The 24144-nt window shown below is 45.3% G+C and overlaps 3 protein-coding genes and 1 long non-coding RNA gene across 5 annotated transcripts; 2 read left to right on the top strand and 2 right to left on the bottom strand.

The window, feature by feature from the left end:
* Nucleotides 1-546: 546 nt before the first annotated feature.
* On the bottom strand, nt 547-3058 carry LOC123048284 (uncharacterized). Its single transcript, XR_006423260.1, has 2 exons — nt 2005-3058; nt 547-1910 (listed from the first exon to the last, which is right to left on the bottom strand). It is a non-coding gene; the product is annotated as an uncharacterized lncRNA (long non-coding RNA).
* Nucleotides 3059-6135: 3077 nt separating this feature from the next.
* Nucleotides 6136-7713, top strand: LOC123051118 (uncharacterized protein C594.04c). The gene is made up of 3 exons (XM_044473904.1): nt 6136-6448; nt 6560-6823; nt 7017-7713. The coding sequence occupies exons 1-3, from the start codon at nt 6221-6223 to the stop codon at nt 7494-7496; spliced, it is 972 nt and encodes a 323-aa protein (XP_044329839.1). The 5' UTR covers nt 6136-6220; the 3' UTR covers nt 7497-7713.
* Nucleotides 7714-9328: 1615 nt separating this feature from the next.
* Nucleotides 9329-10729, bottom strand: LOC123051117 (1-aminocyclopropane-1-carboxylate oxidase homolog 1-like). The gene has a single exon (XM_044473903.1). The coding sequence runs from the start codon at nt 10491-10493 to the stop codon at nt 9402-9404; it is 1092 nt and encodes a 363-aa protein (XP_044329838.1). The 5' UTR covers nt 10494-10729; the 3' UTR covers nt 9329-9401.
* Nucleotides 10730-12993: 2264 nt separating this feature from the next.
* Nucleotides 12994-23669, top strand: LOC123051116 (cullin-associated NEDD8-dissociated protein 1). Of its 2 annotated transcripts, XM_044473900.1 has the most exons (30): nt 12994-13285; nt 14347-14372; nt 14574-14659; nt 14760-14929; nt 15406-15613; nt 16516-16681; nt 16784-16913; nt 17143-17257; nt 17340-17497; nt 17571-17694; nt 17897-17947; nt 18030-18112; nt 18381-18465; nt 18548-18649; nt 18727-18825; nt 18905-19015; nt 19097-19180; nt 19251-19391; nt 19867-19959; nt 20100-20221; nt 20306-20468; nt 20549-20785; nt 21047-21295; nt 21381-21566; nt 21659-21805; nt 21904-22020; nt 22129-22297; nt 22783-22860; nt 22954-23092; nt 23322-23669. In XM_044473900.1, the coding sequence occupies exons 3-30, from the start codon at nt 14624-14626 to the stop codon at nt 23416-23418; spliced, it is 3660 nt and encodes a 1219-aa protein (XP_044329835.1). In that variant the 5' UTR covers nt 12994-13285; nt 14347-14372; nt 14574-14623; the 3' UTR covers nt 23419-23669. The 2 variants fall into 2 exon arrangements, with proteins under 2 accessions (XP_044329835.1, XP_044329834.1); XM_044473899.1 differs by lacking the exon at nt 14347-14372.
* The last annotated feature ends 475 nt before the right edge of the window (nt 23670-24144 follow it).

Raw genomic sequence — 24144 nt, 5'->3', positions numbered from 1 at the left:
CCTCCCAACATTTCTCGTGTAAAGCAGTTAATTACTGATCCTCAATACTCCCCTCGAACCGAACCCCCAGGGAAAATTATTTTTCTGGTTTTTTATAGCTTATTACATATGCCATGTGATAAATTATTTTTCTTGTTAGCTTGTACTTCCTCCTTTTTTTTACTCTACGCATAAGGAAGGACCCAAGGAAAGGCTTGACAAGAAGAAAAGATATACAAAGGAAAGAATTGACCTGTTAAGTTAATTTAGGATTGATTTACCATCCTGGTTTTGCATGGATCGGGTATATAGATCGAGGTAGTTTGCATGCAGCTGATTGGTTGTACTCGTTTATAGTCTGAATTCCCTACCCGGCGTAAGAGCTCGCATACATGGGAACTCTCCCTCTCTCTGCGCATCCACCCGATGGAGTGGATAAGAAAACCGTCGAGGAAAGAAGAGATCGCCCAGAAAATCAAGAAGGAATGAATCGCTTAGTGAACTCAGAGTATCATTTTATTTTTGCTAAGTGTATCATTTTATTTTTGCTAAGTGTATCATATTTTCTTTGAAAAGCCTCCAGTATCTATTAATTCGTGTATGATTTGCTCTATACATGTAAAAATCACGTATATACAATATACGCTATCTTCCACACCCAGTGACCAGTGTTTAAATGCTCACGAGGTTCTGAAAAAAAGGTCGTCCATCGATGAGCAACTACCCACACAAACGCTTGTGCGCGCTACGCCAGCCAAGCCGCTCCACCGCGCGAAGTGCATGCTCGCAGACCGCTGTGGATTTCCCTGCAGCTCGTCGCCGGCGGCGTGACGCCCTTGAAGTTTGAGTTGCTCTCGTACAGGCTCTGGATACCGTGACGACGTCGTCTTTCGTCAACTCCCGTGACATGATAGTCAGGCGGATCCGCGCCTGGTTGTCATTCTCCATCGAGTAGCCAAACCTGAGCAGGTCGTCCATCTCGTGCACCCGCCAGCGATCCCTAATCGACGGCTGCGTCCAGCGACGCGCGCAACACGAAGCCGCTGAGCACCCCCAATGCGTCCCGGAGAATAGCCCATTGGTCGACGAGAACGCGTGCGCCGGCATGCCCAGGGCCCGTCGACTGCCCCGCCACCTCATAGTCGCCTGCATAGAGCCGGCCGATAGCGGACACCGGACGTAGAATCCGCGAAGTTGAGTGTCGTGGCGACCAACCACGCCGCGAACAGCAAAGAATCACCCGGGCAATGGTCGTCTGAGTCCGTGACGATGGCATACTCCATGCTGTGGAGCACGGCGGCACGGCCACGACTGCGACCCTGGAAAGCAGCGGAGATTCCTCCCATCCGGATCTTGCCTAACCAATCTCGTTCCTCCGGTTCCCTAGCGCACCGCCAGCTCCCGCCCTCGAGCTCAACCTAGACCGAGGTAGGACAGTGGCAGCTGGACCGTGGACCTTGGCATCATGAGCCCCATACCGCTACCTCCTCTCTCTCTCTCTAAGCACCGGATCGGCTCCGACAAGTAAACTGGGCTAGACAACGGTTGTCTCCGCACGACTTGCGAGCAGCGGAGCTTCACAGCGGCCGGAGGCAGCGACTGGAGTGGCGGCGGCGTGATAGCTCTAGCACCCAAGACGGATCCCGGGAAACCTGCACGCAGGCACCATCGAGCGGGCGACCTCACGCCCCCAGGCTGCTTTGCCTCACGAGTCACGACGTACGCCATGCGCACCATCAAGAGTTCAATACCGCCGCCCCTGCAGGCGCACCAGATGCATGAGCCACCTCCACGAGAGCTCCGCGCGCAGCAGGAGCATCGTCCGTCCCCACCACAGCCGCTTTCGTTGTAGCCCGGGTCGCCGAGGTTGTGGCCGCCAGAATATACAAACCACCAGCAGACGAATCATTATAAAGATGTAGACCCAGCCCCTACAAAGATCAAGAAAACAAACACGTAAACACCCAATAATCATACAGGAAGGGGAAAAAATCAAGAGAGAAGCAAGCAGACAGGACGACGAACTGCATGGTGACCCCGGCGCAATGAATGAACAGCGGACAATCGGCCACCAACGGCATCCCTCTCTCACTAACGCACGACGACCTCAAGCAGTAGCTCGGCTCCGGCCATGACACACCCGATTAATGACGGCTGCTCGAACACCAGGATGGCGACCTGAGCGGCGCAAGTTGCTCCAGCTCCGGGCAGAGGCAGGACGAACCATCAATAGGCATAAAATAGAAATGGTAGCCCACAAGGCAAAGAGAACCAACGGGGAGAGCCACCTATATATAGCGTCCCCAGGAACAAGAAACCTTAATTGAATCAACCAGGAGGATACAGAACGATCGAGAAAAATGGTTTCGAGACCATATGGCAAGAGCGGCACCGCCTGGAAGCCCAACACACGTCAACCTCTAAACAGACGGTGGCAGTACCGAATAACGTGGCGAGCTCCCAATCAACACAACGCACTCGACGTATAACAACATCGTACAATGACCACTATCCATGTAACAGGTGGATGGACACGCACGTACAGAGAAGCAAAAACTCAAACGGCATGCAAGTGAACGGCAGAAAAAGCACGTAAGAAAAAAATGCAGTTGAATCAACCACGGCGGCATGCAGACGCACATGCAGCAGCCGGCCCAGGAATCACGGCGCCATGCAGCCGGCCACAGGCAAAACAGCAAGCAGACAAAAACCATGTGACCAAATCAAACACGCCGGCATGCAGCCCATATGCGGGCGGAGAGAATGTCCCCTGATCGTAACCTAAATCGCTAGGTCCACCCCGGCGCTTACACGCCTATGTCCCCCAGTAAATAACGTGTCCCTATCTCATTGGCCGACTTTTCATTGATAGAAAAAAGTCAAAAAACCAGGTAAAAGAAATCTAGCTAGATTTAGTATATTTCGAATTTATACTAAAATTTTATACTTAATATGCTATTGTGTTAAGGAGTATAAATTTCCATTACTTATTTGGCATACTTAACAACAAAACAAAGTTAAATGCCTATTTTATTATTAATTTATTATATAGTTGTAATGTATATTATTGAAAAGTACTCATGCGTTGCGCTGAATTCATCTTCTACAATATAACTAAAAGAATGGATATTTGTCTAAATTATGTAGTTTATACATATTTATGTTAGATATATCTCTAAGACGTATAATATTATAATAGTGGTTCCACTATATGATTAGGAATACATATCTGTAGAAAATTCTAGAGTATGAATTTAATCATATATGAGGGATTGCTTTAGATATACTCGTTTTTGGAGAACTAATGTGCAAATTTTAACCACAAATTTATTAAACCATATGTGAGGGATTAAACAATATACAAATTTAACCACATATTTATTAAACCATGTACTCATCTAGCTACAGTCATGCTCACATTACTTTGTTCTGCAATTAGATATGTTCTACCATTAGTCCTCTGCTCGATCTGCTTTGAGTGCAACTCTGTCTGCAATTAGCTATGTTCTACCATTAGATACCCTCTGCCAATCTGCTTTGTAGTGAATAATCTTAGTCAATGCAGTTCGTCTGCAATTAGCTATGTTCTGTCTTTAGATACCCTCTGCTCGGTCTACTTTGTCGACGTGGGTAATCTCAGTCAGTGCGGTTCTTCTACAATTAGTTACGTTTTTCCGTCAGGTACCCTCTCCTCGATCTCCTTTATAGTAAGCAATCTTAGTCAGTGCGGTTCTTCTACAATTAGTTACGTTTTTTCCGTTAGGTACCCTCTCCTCGATCTCCTTTATAGTAAGTAATCTTAGTCAGTGCAGTTCCTTATGTCCTGAGAGATGTCTTATCCTATATACCTAAGAGAGTCATCCTCACTAATTTATTTATCTCAACATGCATATATGCCACATCATCGTACATTTATGAATGGGATAAGGCCCACTTCAACATGCATGGGAAAAGACCCATCACAACATTCAGCCATGCATGAAAAAAAATATTTTTCCTTCAATAAATATTGTTACAAATATAATAAGTCATATTTATTTTTTATTATGGCTCTCATGTGTCAACTCAAATTTGCTTCGACCAATTCCCGCACCAACGCACGGGGTATCCTCTAGTTAAGGGGTGATCTGTTAGCAAGAAATGTCTCACCAGATTTTTAAGGAACTAGAGACAAGATTAAGAGACCACCCCGTTGTACATCATTTGTGTGTCACCTCTGGATTACGTGGCGAGATTGAGATAAAATTGCCTTATCGACCACTGTTCATGCCCTTAATTAGTTAATCTCCCCGAACCTCCTTAATTTACGGCAAAAACAAAGCAAGAACACTTATGAAAAAGGGTAGTATAAAGAAAAAGAAGGGAGCACAAACGCAATAACCTTCCAACATGGTGATGAGTATATGGTACTAGTGGGATCATCAATCAATTAGACAAACGATCGATCCGTTGGGCTACTGGGATCCGCCGGACGGACGGCGCCGTCGACAGCAATCATCGTCCATTGATTGGTTCGCCGTACGTTCACCCTCATCATCACACCACACAATGTATGTATGAATACTTTCATGATCGACCGAAGAGGGATGGATGGATCATCGACGAGGGCCGAAAGCTGCTCGCGCATGGACGCCACCTTGATCGATCTACGTGCATGCATGATCTTCATCGCAGTTCCTTTTGGGTTTTTACCTTGTTATATATCAAATCAAAGGCTTAAAGTAACGAAAACAAACTGCAGAATAGAGCTGCATATCTGGAGATCGGAGGGACCGCATGCATGCGGCGTGCTGGAGCGTAGCGTGGGTGCGCACTGCTTGAGGGATGGATCTGCAGTGAAGGAAAGAGACGTACGCGTACACCTACAGCGATGAGCCTGTCAGTGAGTGTGGTCCTAGGTAGAGAAAGGGGTGCCAAACTAAGCCCATCATTACACCCACGCTACGACCTAATAATAGCTTAATTAGCCACGTACCTTAATCATCGCCGCAAGGCACCTGTGCCGGCCTGTTCAATTTGTGCGGTGGCTAGGGAGAAAAAGTTCAGAAAAAGAACGAGTAGATTGTGGTCTGGGTTGCTTGTTAAGCCGAGAGTGAGTGTTCGTGCGATAGCACAACTTACTGTACAAGACAATGGCATCTACCCACCATACAGTATGAAAGATTGGTCCCATGCATGCGTCAACAAGGCATGGCGCTCCAACCTCCACGTCTTGCCCGCCACTTTGGTCGTCGTCCATCGACTGGTCTCCCGCAAGAGTGAAATTTGTTTTAAATCTTGATCAAAATCGTGGAGTCGGTCATAATCAAACTCTCAAATTCCAAATTCTAAAAATCAGCACCTTGCACTTCCTAGCATCACCATATGTCAAGGATCATATATAGTACCTTACAAACATCCTTACAGAAAAACCGCGTAGCTTCCCGACAACCTCGCCGCCTGCGCGGGAGGCACGCTCTCGGGGCCAGTGGCCTTCTTTGCAGTGCACCTAGCCTCAGCCATGGTGCACACAATCTCTCTCAACAGCTACGTCGGCGTTGGCCCCCACGCGCTCTTGATTTCTGTCGATCTCGGAAGTGGCAAATGGTCTGTGTTGAGGATTAAGGAAGGCGTGTGTGATGCAAGTTATCGGTCTGTATGTTGACTTGCATTTTCGAGTGGTTGGGATTCCAGGTTTTGATAATAAGCTCGCCATAACAATGGAAAAAGGGTAACCACAGCTCCTATCCGTTGTTCATCTCTCAAACCAAACATATGAGCGGCCATCTTCAACCATTATCATCTCACTCAACCAAATAGAAAAAATGGCTATCCCTAGTCAGCTGGTTGGGGATACCCACCGTCACCAAAATCTATCTCTCGAACCAAATACACCCACCGGGGCAATCATAGTCTATCTCAATGTCCTTTGTCATGTGTCCACTCTTTTTTGTAAGAAAATTCACATGTTTATTCCCATGTGCGTATTTTTCTTCAATGAAATCTGAAAGCAAAAACTGTAGGTATGTATAAACATCAAAATGGGGCTATAAACATCAAAATGGGGCCTAAATCAAAGCTTAACACATGATTGAGCCATCCACAACGCGAAGGGGAAACTGAAAATCCCAAAGCTTTACCGAGTCCCAACGCTATAAAACGGCGCCCATGGAACACACCAACACACACCCTCTCCGCTCCGTTCCGCTCAGCTCCCAACACGCACACCACCCGCCACCGAGACACTCGCAGCGCGCTCGCCATGGCCGGCGGCAACCTCAAGAACATGGCCATCGCCTTCCTCGTCCCGCTCCCGTCCGTCCTCTTCTACCTCGCCTTCGTCCGCCCCCAAGACGACCACAGCATCGTCGCAGCCAGCCCGGTGTCCTCGTGGTGCGCCGCGCACCCGCTCCTCCTCGCCAACGTCATGTTCCTCCTCAACGTCGACGTCCTCTTCTGGCTCATCGGCCACCTCCTCTCCAACAACTGGGTAAGCGAAATCCCATCTCGCCGCTCCAATGATTGGCCTCGCCCATGCTATCTGTCGCTGGACGTCGCTTGCACCGTACCTGTTTGACGAAATGCGTGGCTTGCGTCGCAGCTCATCGACCTGTACTGGACCGTCATACCGGTGATGCTGCTGCACTACTTCCGGGCGCACCCGGCCGCCGTGGCCAACGCGGCGAGGTCGGCGGCGGTGGTGGCGCTGACCTGGGTGTGGAGCGCCAGGCTGACGCACAACTACTTCAGGAGGGAAGGGTGGCAGTGGGGCAAGCAGGAGGACTGGAGGTTCTCCGAGATGCGCGGGCAGTACGGCAAGACCTGGTGGTGGATGTCCTTCTTCGCCGTCTACCTCTCCCAGCAGGTAAATTCAGGCGTTCCTTCGGGCAGTCACTGGAATGCTTGCTTGTTTTCAGAACTTTTGGTACATGAGCGAAATGTGTTTGAAGAAATACCCTGCTGCTATTTTTGCTACATAAATCAGCTGGGTCGAAATTCATGGTGGTCACAAACTTGTTACGCCAGATTGACAAAAGCGGCGTGTTTGTTGGATGCAGGTGTTTCTGATTGGCATTTGTCTGCCGATGTACGCCATCCACTCCAGCGACCAGCCATTGGGCATCTGGGACCTCGTGGCGACGATTGTCTGCATCGCCGGGGTCGTGATCGCCTACTTTGCTGACACCCAGCTGCACCAGTTCGTGACCAGGAACGAAAAACTGAAGCAGCTTGGCGAACCGACAGTCCCCACCCTCGAGGACGGCCTGTGGGGGTACTCGCGCCACCCCAACTACTTCGGCGAGCAGCTCTGGTGGTGGGGCGTGTACCTCTTCGCCTGGAACCTGGGGCAGCGGTGGATGTTCATCGGGGCGCTTGTCAACAGCATGTGCCTCGGCTACGTCACCGTGCTCGTCGAGCGGCGCATGCTGAAGCAGGAGCACCGGGCAGAGGCCTACAGGCTGTACCAGAAGAGGACCTCTGTTCTGATCCCCTGGTTCAGGAAGTCCCTCCCTGAACCAAAGGAAAAGGAGACCTAGGATTCCAGGTGTATTTTGTGTTGGCCTTGTTCCTTCTCCATGTTGCTCACCATGTTGTTCCTTCGTCTCGTCTCGCGTCGTGATTATGTCGTTTGCGCTGTTTACGTGTAATTAACCGTACCAACTGTAACATGTATCCTGATCACCTGTCAACTTATGTATCCCAAACTTGTTCATCATCTCCATCAGATATATGAAACTGATTGCGGATTGTCCAGACTCAGATCTTACTGCCAACTTTGTGTTTGCTCTGAGAATCATGACATTGAAGTTACCAATGCAATATGGACTGCCAAACCAGGTCAGTTGCATTTTGGCCATCCCCAGATTTCCCATATGTTAACGCAGCAAGGTCTTTTACATCAAACGTAAACAATATAAGTTAGTTTGTCCGACAAAACACTCAGCTAACTGGCAGTCAGTTTTGCTTCTCTGCAGCCACTGTGACCTCCTCAACGACGACAACGACCTCGGTAGCCTCTTCAGCCTCCTCAGTCATTGGCACCGGCAGCTCGCTGACCTCGGGGATAAGCTCTTCATTCACCTTGCAGGCGTTCTCGGCTTTTGGTGTCGAGGGGTCGACCAATGGCGCTTCAACGACAAGGACCTCATACTTGTCCTCGACAACCGGAGCATCTGGTTCTACGGGTGCAGCGACAGCCTTAGGGGTGACCGGCATGTCATCCACCATGGGCTTCTCCCACTCAGGGAAACCCCTTGGACGGCTAGCACAGGAACCCATAGCCCGTTATGGATTGCTCCGGCCGTCGATCGCTGCCGGCACCGACCACCGACCGGCGCGTTGGTGCCTTGGCAGCGAACGCGGGGAAGAATGGCGGAGGGGTACCGACGGCCGAGGAGGAAGGGCTATTTGTAGTAGAGGAGCAAGGAAATTTGTTGGACAGTAACAAGAGGATAAGGAGCAGACCATAATTAGGACATGCTTTGGCTGGTTTCCCGGGCTTTTCTGAGGATTCAAGAATTTGAATGGCAGTTATTTACCAGCTGTTACTTGCCGCCGTTTTGTTGGTTCCGGCGGTGTTTCCTTGGTCTCCGAAAGGTGAAAGAAAGGCAGCAGCAATGGACACATGGAACATATGCTATACCGGTGGACTGTTCATCAAGAGGAGCAAATTGCTCGCTGAAATTTAAATTTTACTGAGGTATCAGTGCCACCGCCGACATTGGCAAACCCTGGATTCGAGCCAGGCTCAGCAGTAACTCAAAATGTGGTTGAATTTCAGCCAAAATTTGACCGAAAAGGTGAACCCTGGTGGAGACTGGACAGCCCAAACAGAGCACATGCATGAAGATGATGATGCCTCGTCAAGGACATGCCATCGATCTCTTCAAGAATATTCATCATGGATCAACATCGGCTTTCGAAAGCACACTCCGATAACCCTAGAGAAAGGTACACTTTGATCAAATGCTGCACTTTTGCGATGCTATTCGACATACGGTCCCCCGAATTGATGAACTTAAGAATCTCTCTCAGTATGTAATCAACAGCCAGTTGCTCATCAGACAGGGTAAACTAGTCTGCAGACTGCTCAACTTTTGCCGAAAGGCTCCTCTAGTCTAGAGAATAGAAAGGCAGTGTGGCTGTGTGAGTGCCCATAGAGGAAGTGATGATGGGCACAAAGCGTTTGGAATTTTAAAACTCTGAATTCATGCTTGTTACTTTTGCTCTGCTCTTTCTGGCCGATCGCTTGGAAACGAGGCTCAGTTAAGCATACCGACCCCAATGTTTTGTTTTGTTTTGTTTTGCTTTTGAATGGAGCACTCAACTTGTTACTATTTGGCTTTGTGCATCAATCAAAATTCAGAAGGCATGGCCGGAGGACGGTGCAGAGCAGACATAGCAGAGTGAATATACAAGTTTGGAGGATTCAGTCATGAGATTCAGAGCCTGAAGTGCTGGAGTGCAGAGGTGCCGGCGAGGCCCTTGACCTTGTAGTACTGCCGGACCACCTCCTCCACCGTCGTGCTCCTGTACCGCGGCTCGTCGCCGTCGGCGACGATCGGCGCCAGCACCGTCGTTGGCGCGGCGGCGCGGTCCGTCCGGAAGAAGCACGCCACCGAGACCCGTGGCCCCACGGCGTTGGACACCACGCGGTGCTCCACGCTCTTGAACCTGTCGTTGGACATGAGCTGCAGGAAGTCGCCGACGTTCACCACCAGCGCCCCCGCCACCGGCGGCACGTCCACCCACGCCGGGGCGCCCTCGAGGTCGACGAGCACCTGGAGGCCGCCGACGGCGTCCTGGAGGAGCACGGTGAGGAAGCTGGCGTCGGTGTGCCGCGGGGTGCCGAGGGTGAGGTGCGGCTCCGGGCAGGCCGGGTAGTAGTGGCAGGCGAGGCTGAGCCCCTCCAGGCACCCGTGCTCCTCCTCCAGGTGGCCGGGGCGGAGGCCCAGCGCCTCCGACAGCAGCCCCAGCAGCGCGCGGCCCAGCCGCCGCTGCACCAGCCGCGCGTACTCCGGCGCGACGCGCCTGCACGCCGCCGGGAGCTCCTCGGGCGCCGGCGGCTCCGGCAGCATCTCCACGAAGAGCGTGTCGCGCCAGTTGGCCGCCGTCGACTGGAACAGGTCGAGGTTGCTCTGGTATCTCACGCGCCGGCCGGTGTCCCGCGTGTAGTACGGCGCCTTGGCCTCCACGGGCTCCTCGATGAAGCCCCGCACCGCCGCGAGCATCGCCGACGTGGCCGCCTCCGGCACGCCGTGGCCCACCACCTGGAAGAAGCCGAACGTCTCCGCGGCCGCCCTCACCTCCGCGACCGCCGCGGCCCGCGCGGTTCCCTGCAGGGCGGGTGACAGGTTGATGACCGGCACGGTGAAGCGATGAGGGCGATGCGCGCCGTGGGGCAGGGTCTCCGGCGGGTGGTGGAAGATGGACGGGACGGCGGTGACGCCGGCGTCGACCAGGCCCTTGACGCCCGCCCTCGTCTCGTCGAACGCCCTGAGGTTGAGGGCGCGGAGGGGCTGGGCCGAGGCCATGGCATTGACGCGCCGTGGAGTGATCGGTACCGCCTGCTCTGCTCCTTTTGATCCACTGGCCTGTGAGTGCCACGGGCGAGGTGAAGCCGTGGCTCTTTCTTCATCGAACGTGTGCGCCAGTGTGTTGCCGCCGGTGATATCTCGTGGTTGCTGGCCATCAGCGGTGTAGACGTCACCGGCAAATGGTTGTGTGCAGACAAAAACAAGTATGAAAATAAATCTGGATATTTTGTTTCGTTGAGAAAAGATTTTGGTCAATAAATTTACTTCGTTGGCAATATATGCAGTATTGGATGACTGCAAAAAACTCACACTCGTTTTTGTACGGGTTTGGTTAAATCTCACTCAACACCCAGGACTGTCGATCTCGACGACGTTGACGTCCATGTGAGCTTTTTTTGTAAACAAACCCTTTTTATGTGATAGATGAACACTTTTTTTTGAGCATGGTTAATAGTATAGCCAGCTGCTGACTATAAGCTATTGTCATGTCATCCACAACCCATCTTATAGCCAACATGTATAATAGTAGATTAAAAAAATATACTACTTTTTTAGTATGTGGCCCACCTTTCATTCTCATAAAATGCCTAGGAGCACGTGCTAGAGCTGGCTCTTCACGAAAAGCCCGCTTACCTTTTCTCTCCCCTTCTTTTTGCTTCAACTAAACATGAATATACTAGTTTATTCCTTATAGCCCGCTGACTCAGCTTTACTATATTTGCTCTTAGAGCACAGTCGGGGCTGAAACGAAAACTCGAAACTCGTGACTCGGCTCAACTTGAGTCGAACTTGTTGACTAACGAATCGACCAGAGTTTTTATTAATAAAGAAGACACGACATCATGACACGCGTCGTGATCCTATAGCCCTCATATCGTCTACGCCACTAGCCTGGTTCGAGAGGAAGCACCAGGGCTAAACGCATGAGAGATGCATCATGCGAAAGGAACAACATGCCGTGTGCAAATTGGTAGAGAAGAAATTAAGCTGGAGCCCCATCACCCGAAGTGGCTAAGGGCATGTACAATGATGCTATCTTAAAAGTGGCACGTAGTATAAATGATGAGATGAAGGAGATAGAACTTATAAGAAAAGACTTGTCTTCTTTTATTTAAGAATATATGTCTCACCACGTTTTTAGAAATAGTTAGTGATTGAAGATAAGGCTAAGAGATGATCATTGTAGACATTTCTTCTGTCATCTCTATATTATATGCAAGACATAAGATTAGACTATCTTATCAACTATTGTACATGCCCTAACAAACCAGGATTAGGAGGAGAGTAACCTGTTTTTTTCTTTTGTGAGAAAGCTTTTGATCTATTCATCTTCAATCATGACAGTACAACCAACACCAGAAAATTACATCCAGAACCGTAGACCACCTAGCGACGACTACAAGCATTGAAGCGAGCCGAAGGCACACCGTCATCATCGCCCCTCCCTTGCCGGAGCCGGGCAAAACTTGTTGTAGTAGACAGTCAGGAAGTCGTCGTGCTAAGGCCCCATAGGACCCGCGCACCAGAACGGCAACCGTCGCTCGATGAAGAGTAGCGTAGATCGGAAGGATCCAACCTGAAGAAACACAATCATAGATGAACTACGACCAGATCTGAGCAAATCCATCATTGGCAGATCCGCCGGAGACACACCTCCACACACCCACCAACGATGCTAGACACACCACCGGGACGGGGGCTAGATGGGGAGAACCTTATTCCATCTTCAGGGAGCCGCTGTCGTCTCGTCTTCCTGAGTAGGGCACAAACCCTAACAAGGCTCGAAGGAACATCTAGAAACAGAACCCTCCCGCCAGCGGAAGACAGAGGAATGCTAAGCTTTTCTTGGGGGAGGAGGCGACTTGTTGCGTTTTGTCGCGGCTGTGCGCACAGTGATCTTAGAGAGTAACCTGGTTTGTTAAGACTGTATTTTAATAACACCGTAATAAATTTTAGGGTAAGAAGTGTCCCAAAACTAATAGCCTAGGGGTTAAGGTCTCTTTGATTTGTAGAATTTTCAAAACACGGGAATATGGAAAATGTCGGATTGGAGAGATATGGCCTCTTGAATCCTATAGAATTAAAAAAATAGTAGAAATTTGGATCAATGAGTGTTCAATACGATAGGAAAAACAAATAAAATGCACAAAGAGGTTTGGATGGATCGAACTTTTCCTTATGATTCCAATCCCTACGAATCAAACAAACTATGTCGGAAAAGATCCCTAATGATCCATATCATATAAAAACTCTATAAATTCCTCTGATTTTTTAGAGTCGATGTTTGAATTATATGAGCCTTAAACATTTTTTAGACTAATAAAATGAGCCTTAAACATATATACTTTCTAGAGGGCTATCAACTTAACCTTTTTTTTTGAGCAAATGCTATCAACTTAACTATTGATGGGCCATCCTTTCGGGCCGTCGCAGATAAAATGTCCCGCTGGCCAGCCCAGCAAGCCCAGCCCAAGGGGCATATGTCCAGAACCCTAACTCTCCCCCAAATCCCCACTCCCCCGTGCTCAGCTCCGGCGCGGTGCTCTGCTCTCCTCCCCGTGCCCGGCAGCGGCGATCGGCAAGCGACGTCCCTCGCGCGCCGCAGCCGAGCGTTCGTCGGAGGGCGTCGTGCGGCATTGGCACTCCTCCCCACCGCAGCCGGCCTCGCCGACTACAAATCCCCATCCCCTCCCGTCCCCGCCCCACCCATCCAACCCCCCTCCCAGGCGAGCCCCCGAGAAGTTTCCGATCGAATCGAAGCCAAGCAAGCTTCCCTCCTCCTCCTCAAGGTACGCGGCCTCCGACCCGCTCCTCCTTCTCTCGCTGGTGCTCCGCCCGTCGCCGTTAGGGTTACTCCCGCTCGATCCATCGTTGCTGGTTCCGCTCGTTCCATGCTAGTAGTGCTGGTTTGGATTTGACTGTCGATTCGGCTCGGTAGTCGGCTGCAGCGCGAACCCCTCTCGATTGTGCCTGATTGCCGGGTAGATCTGCCGGTCCGAGATGCTGTTGATGCTGGTTCTGTTCGTCTGTCTAGGTTTGTGTAGATTGATACCGCTCGGTTGCTGCTAGTGCTAGGTCGTCGTTGTGGATTCGGCTCGGTAGTCGGCTGCAGCGCTCAGGATGTCTTTGATGTTGCACCTGAAATTTTCTATTCAAGTCGTTGGGCCTAGTAGTTGCTTGTAGGACTTGAGCATCGGTTCTAATCTGGAAATCATGTGTGTTCGATGATATTATTATCGTTGGCTCACCTAGACTTGGTAGCTTGCGTCAGGCTTGAACATCAGGGTGCTAGACCATGGTCACCCTGAGTTTTTACTCAGGTTCCTATTACAAAACAATGTCAATGTGTCCCAGTTTTGCTTCTCCGTTCGCTCCAGTGCCATCTGACGAGGCTCCTGGATCTAGGAGCATCGTTGCCATCCCGGCCTCTGTGTCCAGTGATTCAATTCGTGGTCGTATGGTAGCATCAGTGCTGTGTACTAATGTTGAGCACGGATGATGTACATATGGTGTGTCTACATGCGAGACTGTATGTTTGTGCTATTTTCGGTTGGTTGCTGGTGTTAAAAAGTATACAAATGGACTAGTGCTAATGTCATTCTTCTCTGTTCTTAAATTGCTCGATGTATAGATTTATGCCTTCTTTATCTTGTTTTCAATTTCGTTCTCTTAGTTGGTGTGCTGCTATGCTATAAAAGAAGACCATAGAGTGTACTACAACTGAATCTCATATCATGTGTTTTGAATCCCCTGTAGTTTATTTTGCAAATATTTTGACCTCTATCCACAATAGCACGAATAAGTAACTAATATTCGTTACTAACACAACATACACGTGTTGCATTCGTAGGCACATTGGTGTGAAGCAGTTGTCAGGTGTCCGACCTCCACATTAGATTGTTCTAAATTCTTTTTCTGCCCGTTTTTTCTCCATCCAGCCTACTTGTCCTACCAGAATGCACCTACATCGATTCTGTTGGTTTGGCGCAGCTTTAAAAACCATGCACTTAGCAAGACATATGCTGTTAGGCTGTTGGCAATTGAACATGTCTCATTGCATAATTTGCTTTTTATTAGGATACTATTGAATACATTTGTGAAGAGGACTTGAACACAGGTTCGTCACGATGGCGAATACAAACATAACCGGCATATTGGAGAAGGTACCCATTATACCAATTTGCATTTCTTACAAAGGAATCATCAGTTTTTGCTCTTTATTCATGCTTGGTAACATTTTTTATTTCGTATATGTGCTTTCAGATGACAGGGAAAGATAAAGACTACAGATATATGGCTACATCAGATCTGCTTAGTGAGTTGAACAAAGAGAGTTTCAAAGCAGATCAAGACCTTGAATCAAAGTTGACTAATATTGTCCTTCAACAACTGGAAGATGCTTCAGGAGATGTTTCTGGTTTAGCTGTGAAATGGTACCTTCTCCTTTAAAATTACTTAATGCGTTGTTTCGATTCTTCATGTTTGGCATGCTTGCGTTCTTCATGTTTGTATTGAAATTATCTTGTGGATACATTTGTGGCTCACATTTCTTTCTGGTGCGGTTATTGCGGAAGTAAGGATTTTGCATGTTAAGATCCTGTTATTGTTGATCATCCCTTCCTTCCTGCTAGAATTTGGAACATTCTGATAATACTACTTGCCACGCTGTAGTACCTGTCAGATGCATTAGCCTGTTATTATTTGTTAATAAGATGTCATCATACCTCTTCTATCTTCTAGATTGGCTATTGGCTTGCAATAACATTATTTTTTGAAGTACACTCATTTTCCTTATGCATTTGTGGGGTTAAACTTTTGCAGAGAAATTTGTACCTAATTGGTTAATTGTATTACCTCCCCCCTACATCCATTCACTACATTTACTCTTGTTATTTCTTTTATTGTTTAGCTTGGCTCCACTTGTTAAGAAGGTTAACGAGGAAAGAGTAGTGGAGATGACCGACAAGCTTTGTGATAAATTACTCAATGGGAAGGACCAACATCGTGATACTGCTAGTATAGCTCTGAAGGCAGTCATTGTGGAAGTTACTACGGCGTCACTTTCTGAAAAGATTTTAGTTTCTCTCGCCCCGCAGCTAATCAACGGTGTCACCAATGTAAGTTTTTAATCTGTTTTGTGCTTGCCAGAATTTCCCTTTGTTATTGTAGGCCTCTTTAAGTATTAATTTATTCAGATGTGTAGTTTTGGTCTGGTAATTGAATTTTCCAGTGCTTGCTGGTTAAGGTTTAATGCTCCTCATACGGCCTTCTAATGGGGAAGGTGTTCATATGTGCAAGTCGGGAGTAGCTTTCTGTGTATCTCACTATCTCATCCATTTGTTCCGTCTTACAATGGAAATGACCACTTGTATACCTTGTTAATTTGGTCATGCAGTATGGGTCCAGATATATTTTACCTGTACATTGTTGCTATTGTAGTTACCTGCTTGTTAGCAATCACGAGTCAACGTATTGTGGGCAAGAGAAGTGAAACCCAATATGTGCCTTTTTTTAACCTTTTATCGTTTGTTTGTTTAGATCAATAGTGATCTAAACGCTCTTATATTAGTTTACAGAGGGAGTATTAACTAGAGAAATCAATATTGACCAACCTGGAAATCCATATTGGATATTAGTGATCTAAACGCTCTTATATTAGTTTACAGAGGAAGTAGAAGTTATGTGCTTTAGTTTTAACCACCACATAGAAGCTAATGGAGTTGTTTATGGAATAAATGGCATCTATCATCGCTTCTGTGGGACAAGTATGATGCTAATCCTTTTCGACACTGGAAGACTCTTAATTGGAAAATCAGCAACAAACAACATACACAGTTTGGCATAATTTATTTGGGAATGTCCAATATATCCGTTTATTAGGGCAGTTTGGCAGCATTTTGTTTACGTTCATTGCTTCTTCCTTTTTCTTTTGCTTACTTGTGACATTATCTGGAAGTTTGTACAACATACTCTTAAATTAAATGCAATTGTCTTGATACATTTTTTCTTTTGTTGACAGGGAAAGAGTGCTGAAATTAAATGTGAATGTCTTGATATATTAAGTGATGTGCTTCATAGATTCGGCAACGTGATCACGAAAGATCATGCGTATATGCTCACTGCACTTTTAACTCAGCTGAGCTCCACTCAAGCAAGTGTCAGAAAGAAGTCTGTTTCGTGCATTGGTATACCTGATTGCATTTTACAGTTATTTTGATTGTTAATGCTTGCAAATGGTTGGCAATCTTAATTATTTATAGTGACTAATGTTTCGCTTTATGTTGCAGCATCGCTTGCTCCATGTTTGTCAGATGATCTATTAGCCAAGGCAACTCTGGAGGTTATCAAATTGCTGAAAATTAAAAGGGCAAAGTCTGACATAACCCGAACAAATATCCAGATGATTGGTGCTCTAAGGTATATGCTTTGACCTACCAAGTGCTGCAAATTTTTGTTCATAACTGCTTTTATGAGCAACAGCATGTGTGAGCTATGCAGCTTCAGATTTGGCTAGTTCAAACATCGATAAAATATCTAAAAAAATAAATCTGCTGGATGATAATACCCAAGGATAATTATGTTAGTGAAGTACAAGAGCTTTGTTAGGTGCAGCTCAAGTTCTAATATAATTTATTTTGACTTACAGTCGCTCAGTTGGATACCGGTTTGGACCACACCTTGCTGAAGCTGTTCCTTTGCTCATAAACTATTGTACAAGTGCATCAGAAAATGATGAAGAGCTCCGTGAGTACAGCTTGCAGGTGAGAATTTATGTTCAGTTCTTACCTTAGATTACTCTTACCGTTGCTTCACTATGGCTATAAATTACCTCCCATCTTGTAGGCCCTTGAGAGTTTTATGCTCAGATGTCCAAGAGATATTTCCCCATATTGTGAGGGTATTTTGAATCTTGCTTTGGAATATGTAAGCTATGATCCTAATTTCACTGATAGCATGGAAGAGGATACTGATGATGAAGTACAGGATGAGGAAGAGGATGAGTATGTCACTTTCTTATAATACAGAAACTGTGGTTCCTAATGTAATTGAAACATCTTTAACATTTTCTTCCAGTGAGAGTGCGGATGAATACACAGATGATGAGGATGCAAGCTGGAAGGTTCGCCGGGCATCAGCGAAGTGCCTATCTGCAATTATAGCATCTCGTCCTCAAATGTTGTCTAAGATGTATCAGGAGGTATGTTGGCGACAGCAAGTTAAACCAACATACTGTACATTAACAATCTTGTTCTTCATGATGGCATAATTCTATTGTGTCCATATTGTTAGTGATGCTTTTGAGCTGATGCCAACCATTTATTACCTGTTTTGTTTTGAAAATTAGCCACTCAATGAAGTGCCTCTATGAAACTTTTTATAATTTATTTGGTTGCTTGCAGGCATGTCCAAAGTTAGTCGACCGCTTTAGGGAAAGAGAGGAGAATGTAAAGGTAACTGTTTGGTATTTCATTGCTAGATTGGATTTGAATTGTCATTGTATATCAATCTTACGAAGCTTCTCCTTGATCCTAGATGGACATCTTCAACACATTTATTGAGTTGTTACGCCAAACTGGTAATGTGACAAAAGGACAAGGTGACATTGATGAGTCTAGGTAAACAAAATATCTTTATTATTACCTGTTTACACATTCTTACCGTATTCTTCTACAATTTGCCATAAGTAGTATACGATTCAGTTTTTTTTCTTTTTTTGGATTAATACCTTAACTGAGCCTACGTTAGCTAAAACTTGACAAGACTTCATATTTGGATGCAAAAATCGTTGGATTTGACTTATTATGCGTAGAGGGGAAATGTATGTTTATTGTGATTGCATGTTCTTTTCACTGAGCCTGTATTGTCAATCGGTATACTTTGCAGCCCTAGATGGTTGCTGAAGCAAGAAGTACCCAAAGTTGTCAAGTCTATCAATAGGCAGTTGCGTGAAAAATCAGTCAAGACAAAGGTTTGTTGTTGAATGATCTTGCAAAATATCCGTGTTGAGTTTGGACTCGATTTTGATTTATATATTTTTTTGGCATTTTCAGGTTGGAGCATTCTCAGTATTGAAGGAGCTTGTTGTTGTGTTACCAGATTGTCTTGCTGATCAGTTCGGGTCACTTGTTCCTGGGATTGAGAAGGCTTTGAATGTTAGTGTATTTCATTTGCTGAGTAGTTTCTTACGCAGTACTTCTGTTTGTTTTAACTTACTGTCTTTGTTTTATAGGATAAATCTTCTACCTCCAACCTGAAGATTGAGGCCCTTGCATTTACTAGGATTGTTATGGCTTCTCATTCACCGTCTGTGTTCCATCCATACATCCAGGTATTATAGCTACCATCTTTGATAAACCACTTGAGACACTTATCGTTACTCATTTCTCAATGTGAAATAAAATTTCCAGGCACTTTCTGGTCCAATATTATCTGCTATTGGAGATAGGTATTACAAAGTCACCGCTGAGGCTTTACGGGTGTGCGGGGAGCTGGTCCGGGTGCTCCGTCCAAACTTTGAGGTCAGCCTTATACTCCAGGCGGTGATGTTATAAGCACCCAATTACAGTGATATTTTAAGCTCTTGTTCTGCTGTTACACAGGAACGTTCCATAGATTTTAGGCCATATATTATTCCAATCTATAAAGCTATATTGGCCCGCTTGGCGAATCAAGATCAAGATCAGGTTTAGCCCACTCTCCTCTTCGTACATTGTACATACCTCTTTCTCTCTCTCATGTTATTCTGTTTTCCAGGAAGTTAAAGAGTGTGCCATATCATGCATGAGCCTTGTGATCGCCACCTTTGGTGATGGTCTTCAAAGGGAATTGCCTTCATGCCTTCCCATACTTGTTGATAGGATGGGCAATGAAATTACACGACTTACAGCGGTCAAGGTAAGCAATCAACTGCACCTCCAGAATCAAAACTAATGGGAATGTGATGGTTAATGTTGAGTTGAATTTGAGTATTCTAGTCAATGGTAGAAAAACAAATGTAACCATTCTGTTCGGTGCATTTGCTGAGTTGCTTGGGAAGTTATTATAGAGATGGTTTTGTGGTGGGTTCATTGATGTAAAGATAACTTTAATTGTATATATGCTACTCCCTCCACCCCACAGTGCAAGATGTTTTTACAATTCTAGTCAAGATGTCTTATATTATGGGACGGAGGGAGTATAATATACCAATCTATTTGCGTTGGTCTTGTCCACAATTTTAATTCTGTACCCTGTCATCATTTGCTTAATGCCAACTGGTTGTGTTTTTAGACAGATTTGTTTATTCTCTGTTTTCCCGACTAGTCGATTATATGCCTGTCTCTGGTTTTGTTGGTTCTGTTGCATTTTCAAAATGTTCATTCCTTTACAGGCATTTGCGGTGATTGCAAATTCACCTCTTCGTATTGATCTTTCATGTGTCTTGGACCATGTCGTTTCTGAGCTCACAGCTTTCCTTCGAAAGGTAGAGATATATTCTACACATAGTTTCTTTTGATTTTTAACTTGAAACATCCTATATGGCTATATGTTAAACAGCACATCAAAAGACAGCACATAAAAAATTGAAGACTAATGTTTTTCTTTACTCGCCCGTTTCCACAGGCCAACAGAGCCCTTAGGCAGGCAACATTGGGAACCCTAAATTCTCTGGTTGTCACATATGGGAGTCAAATTGGCTCGTCCTCTTATGAAACGATATTAGCTGAACTTTCTACTCTCATAAGGTTTTTCCCTTGCTTAGCTTTCTTCAACAAATCTCCATTTTCTGTCTACCATGATGACTGATGTTGGAATATCTGTTGTGGCAGTGACGGTGATTTGCATATGGCCGCTCTAGCATTGGAACTGTGTTGCACAATAATGGTCGACAGAAGATCTGTTAAAAATGTTGGTTTAGCTGTGAAACAAAAAGTTTTGCCTGAGGCCCTTACTTTGATCAGGAGTGCTCTGTTGCAAGGACAAGCACTGCAGGTATGTATTTTCGTATTTAAATATAAATACTTGATTTGCTCTTATTCTCCAACTGACAGGGGACAGTGTTTCTGTTACAGGCACTACAGAAGTTTTTTGCTGCACTGGTCCAATCTGCAAATATAAGCTTTGAAACTTTGTTGAACTCCCTTATTTCCACTGCTAAACCATCACAGTCAGGCGGTCTTTCCAAGCAGGCACTATTCTCTATTGCACAGTGTGTTGCTGTGCTATGCCTAGCAGCTGGTGATCAGAAGTGTGCATCAACTATTGAAATGCTTAAAGGCATTCTAAACGATGACAGTTCTACTAATTCTGTAAGGCTTCCTGATCATGCTTGTCTTCTGATCACTAGATTTGCACATTTATATCTATGTCATACTTGCAATCTTTTGACATAACAGGCCTTAATTCATGTGAGCTAGCTTTTCAAAACATCGCTTGTGGGCATCGTCAATCTAGTAGTATAGCATTGTGAATTCGTATACTACATGTTCTCTACTTGCATTATTTGACTCGGAAGATAAATTGTGCCCTTCTCTTTGTCATTTTTTAATTGTTTATAATGTGTTTTCCAGGCTAAACAACACATGGCCTTGTTATGTTTGGGAGAAATTGGAAGAAGGAAGGACCTCAGCAGTCATATTCAAATTGAGAACATCGTGATCGAATCATTCCAGTCACCTTTTGAGGAGATAAAGTCTGCAGCATCATATGCTCTTGGAAACATTGCTGTTGGCAATTTATCCAAGTATTTGCCATTTATCTTGGATCAGATTGACAATCAACAGAAGAAGCAGTATCTCTTGCTTCATTCACTGAAAGAGGTAGGTTCCTAATGGAATTATGTTTGTAAAAAGCACCTCCCATAAGATTGCTGTTTAATTTGTGCTCTAATGCAAAACCTATCAGGTAATTGCGCGACAGTCTGTTGATCATACCGGCCAGAGTGAGCTCCAGGACTCAAACATTGTGAAGATATTGGCATTGCTCTTTAATCACTGCGAAAGTGAGGAGGAAGGAGTTCGGAATGTGGTTGCTGAGTGTTTAGGCAAAATTGCACTTATTGAACCTAACAAATTAATCCCTGCTCTGAAGGTATGACGTGTGGACAATTAGCAAAGTTGCACCCTATGTTTCATTTACGTCATGATATGGGATCTAATGTGCCATTCCATATAATTTTGTAGGAACGCACAACTAGCCCAGCAGCAAACACAAGGGCTACAGTTGCCATTGCTATAAAATATTCAATCGTTGAACGGACTGGAAAGATAGATGCAATCTTGTACTCTGAGATTTCTACTTTCCTTATGTTAATTAAAGATAGTGACAGGGTAATTTTACTTGAAATAATACCTACATCCTTACTAACTAATGTTCATAAAGAAAGATGTGAAGATGATAATTGCATTTTGTCGTTTGCACTTTGCAGCATGTGCGACGTGCAGCTGTCCTTGCGTTGAGCACAGCTGCCCACAACAAGCCAAGTTTGATCAAAGGTCTTCTTCCTGAATTACTGCCTCTTTTGTATGACCAGACTGTCGTGAAGGTATCCTTTCCTAATTTTGGTTGCTTATTTCTTTTCTTTAGTTATATGATGATCTGGCGGTGTCACATGCAATTTATAGCTAGGAAGTAATGATCTCCTTCTTTGCAGCAAGAATTGATCAGGACCGTTGATCTAGGGCCTTTCAAGCATGTCGTCGATGACGGGCTTGAGCTTAGGAAAGCTGCCTTTGAATGTGTGGACACATTGCTGGATAACTGTCTTGATCAAGTGAATCCGTCGTCCTTCATCGTTCCTTTCCTCTTATCTGGCTTAGGTGGTAAGTACAGTTACGGCATTGTATATTTCAGTTCATTGCGGCATTTTGGGCGTGTTTGGGTGGTGTCCTGGATTAGCTTACCAAGAAATGGGCAAGACCAACCCATACCTCTCATGGACTATTTTCAAATAATTGGCCATGTGACTCCTTTGGCAGAGTTTGCATGGGGCATCAACCAAACATGTCATTCGTCTCTACTTCAGAGTACTTATATAGGCCTGAACTGCATAGAACCATTGGTGTCAAACTTATTTTTGTTTATTTCGTAAAAAAAACATCCTTTTGTTTATTGTGAAAGAAAATTTTGTATTTATAGGTTAGCTTTTCAGTTTTTCTTCAGGATATATATGGTCTGCATTATCTATTATTATGTACTTCTCCCGTGTTTCTTTCTGAACTCTAAGATGGTATATCACCTATATTAGCATAATCTTATTCAATGTGTATTTTCAATAGAAGATGCTAATTAGTTGTGCTTATTGCAGATCATTATGATGTGAAAATGCCCTGCCATCTGATTCTCTCGAAGCTAGCAGACAAGTGCCCGTCTGCTGTACTTGCAGGTTTGTTATAATCAAGGACCTTCAACGGGATGTTTCATATGCTGCAAATGCCTTTTTCTAATATTTACTACTATTATTATTGTCCTATTTCAGTTTTGGACTCACTAGTTGAACCTCTTGAGAAAACCATCGGTCACAAACCCAAGAGTGACGCAGTGAAGCAGGAGATTGATCGCAATGAAGACATGATTCGCAGTGCTCTTCGAGCAATTGCTGCTGTAAACCGCATAAGGTAAAGCTTGATTCTGCCCTACTAGTCGACGACTGATTCTGGTTTAGTCAAGAACTTAAGATTTGAACTGTCTTTTATCCTTTTGGTTACTTGTTTATAGCTACCAAAACAGGGCTGCACTATATAACCAACCCACTGGTGGCAATAGCCTTTATGCTTGTCAAAATAACGTTGGTGTACTACACCCTGCCCTATTCTAACCAGTTTGACGCCGACTTTTGATGTGCAGTGGCAGCGACTACAGCATGAAGTTGAAGAATCTGATGAGCAAGATAACGGCCACACCTTCACTTGCCGAGAAGTACAACTCGGTGCGCAGCGAATGAGAGCTGAATATTTTTTTTGTATATATGTTAGTGAATAGGTGAGTCAAGTTGGCACACATGCCTGCCGGTTTTGAGGCGATGATCCAACCTAAATTTGCGATAGTGGATTATACTGTACCGATTTTGGCTGAAATGTGGTCGTGATGCGGAGAAAGGATGATGTTGAATATCTTTTTCTGTACAAAATATGGTGGTAGACCATTAGAAGCTGGTGTTGCAATTTAAAATTGAAATCATGCGTCTTTGGTACCTATGCTCTCGTGCCCACAGTAATTTACACTCAGCATGTGTTGAGAAAGTAACATTGTGATTTTGGTTAGAATTTACTAATCTAAGTATTTTGAATCTCCCAAGGCATTATAAAGAAACCACCTGCTATCTTATTCATTTTTATGTTAAATTGGACAGCTGATACTAAATGAAAATGGATTTAAATTGTTTTAAAATCTTCAGACCCTGATTTCCCATGGTTGAAAGTGCCGAATTTGCGGGGACGGTCTGAGTACACGAACACTGTAAGATCTTAAGAACCAAAGATATCATTCTTCTATTTTTGAGAGGGAAAACAAAAACTGCCGGAATCTTAAGTGAGGTCTGAATATCGTGGATGTTTCTCACGTATACTTACGCGTCCTGTCAGAGTCTGTTACTTTCCTGGCCAAAAAGAAAGAAGAGCGTGCTAATTACAGATATATGGCCATCGGTCTGGAAATGAAGTTAGGCATT

The sequence above is a fragment of the Triticum aestivum genome, chromosome 2D (genome assembly GCF_018294505.1).
Source record: "Triticum aestivum cultivar Chinese Spring chromosome 2D, IWGSC CS RefSeq v2.1, whole genome shotgun sequence".
Lineage (NCBI taxonomy): Eukaryota > Viridiplantae > Streptophyta > Magnoliopsida > Poales > Poaceae > Triticum > Triticum aestivum.
The sequence above is the reverse complement of the archived record's forward strand: the minus strand, read 5'-3'. Positions and strand labels throughout refer to the sequence as shown.

Coding starts and splice junctions, on each gene's coding strand:
- LOC123051118 (XM_044473904.1), top strand. CDS start 6,221: ATGGCCGGCGGCAACCTCAAGAACATGGCCATCGCCTTCCTCGTCCCG. Junction 6,449..6,559: donor ACCTCCTCTCCAACAACTGG/GTAAGCGAAATC, acceptor CTTGCGTCGCAG/CTCATCGACCTGTACTGGAC. Junction 6,824..7,016: donor CCGTCTACCTCTCCCAGCAG/GTAAATTCAGGC, acceptor TGTTGGATGCAG/GTGTTTCTGATTGGCATTTG.
- LOC123051117 (XM_044473903.1), bottom strand. CDS start 10,493: ATGGCCTCGGCCCAGCCCCTCCGCGCCCTCAACCTCAGGGCGTTCGAC.
- LOC123051116 (XM_044473899.1), top strand. CDS start 14,624: ATGGCGAATACAAACATAACCGGCATATTGGAGAAG. Junction 18,466..18,547: donor AAAAATCAGTCAAGACAAAG/GTTTGTTGTTGA, acceptor TGGCATTTTCAG/GTTGGAGCATTCTCAGTATT. Junction 19,016..19,096: donor TGCTCCGTCCAAACTTTGAG/GTCAGCCTTATA, acceptor GCTGTTACACAG/GAACGTTCCATAGATTTTAG.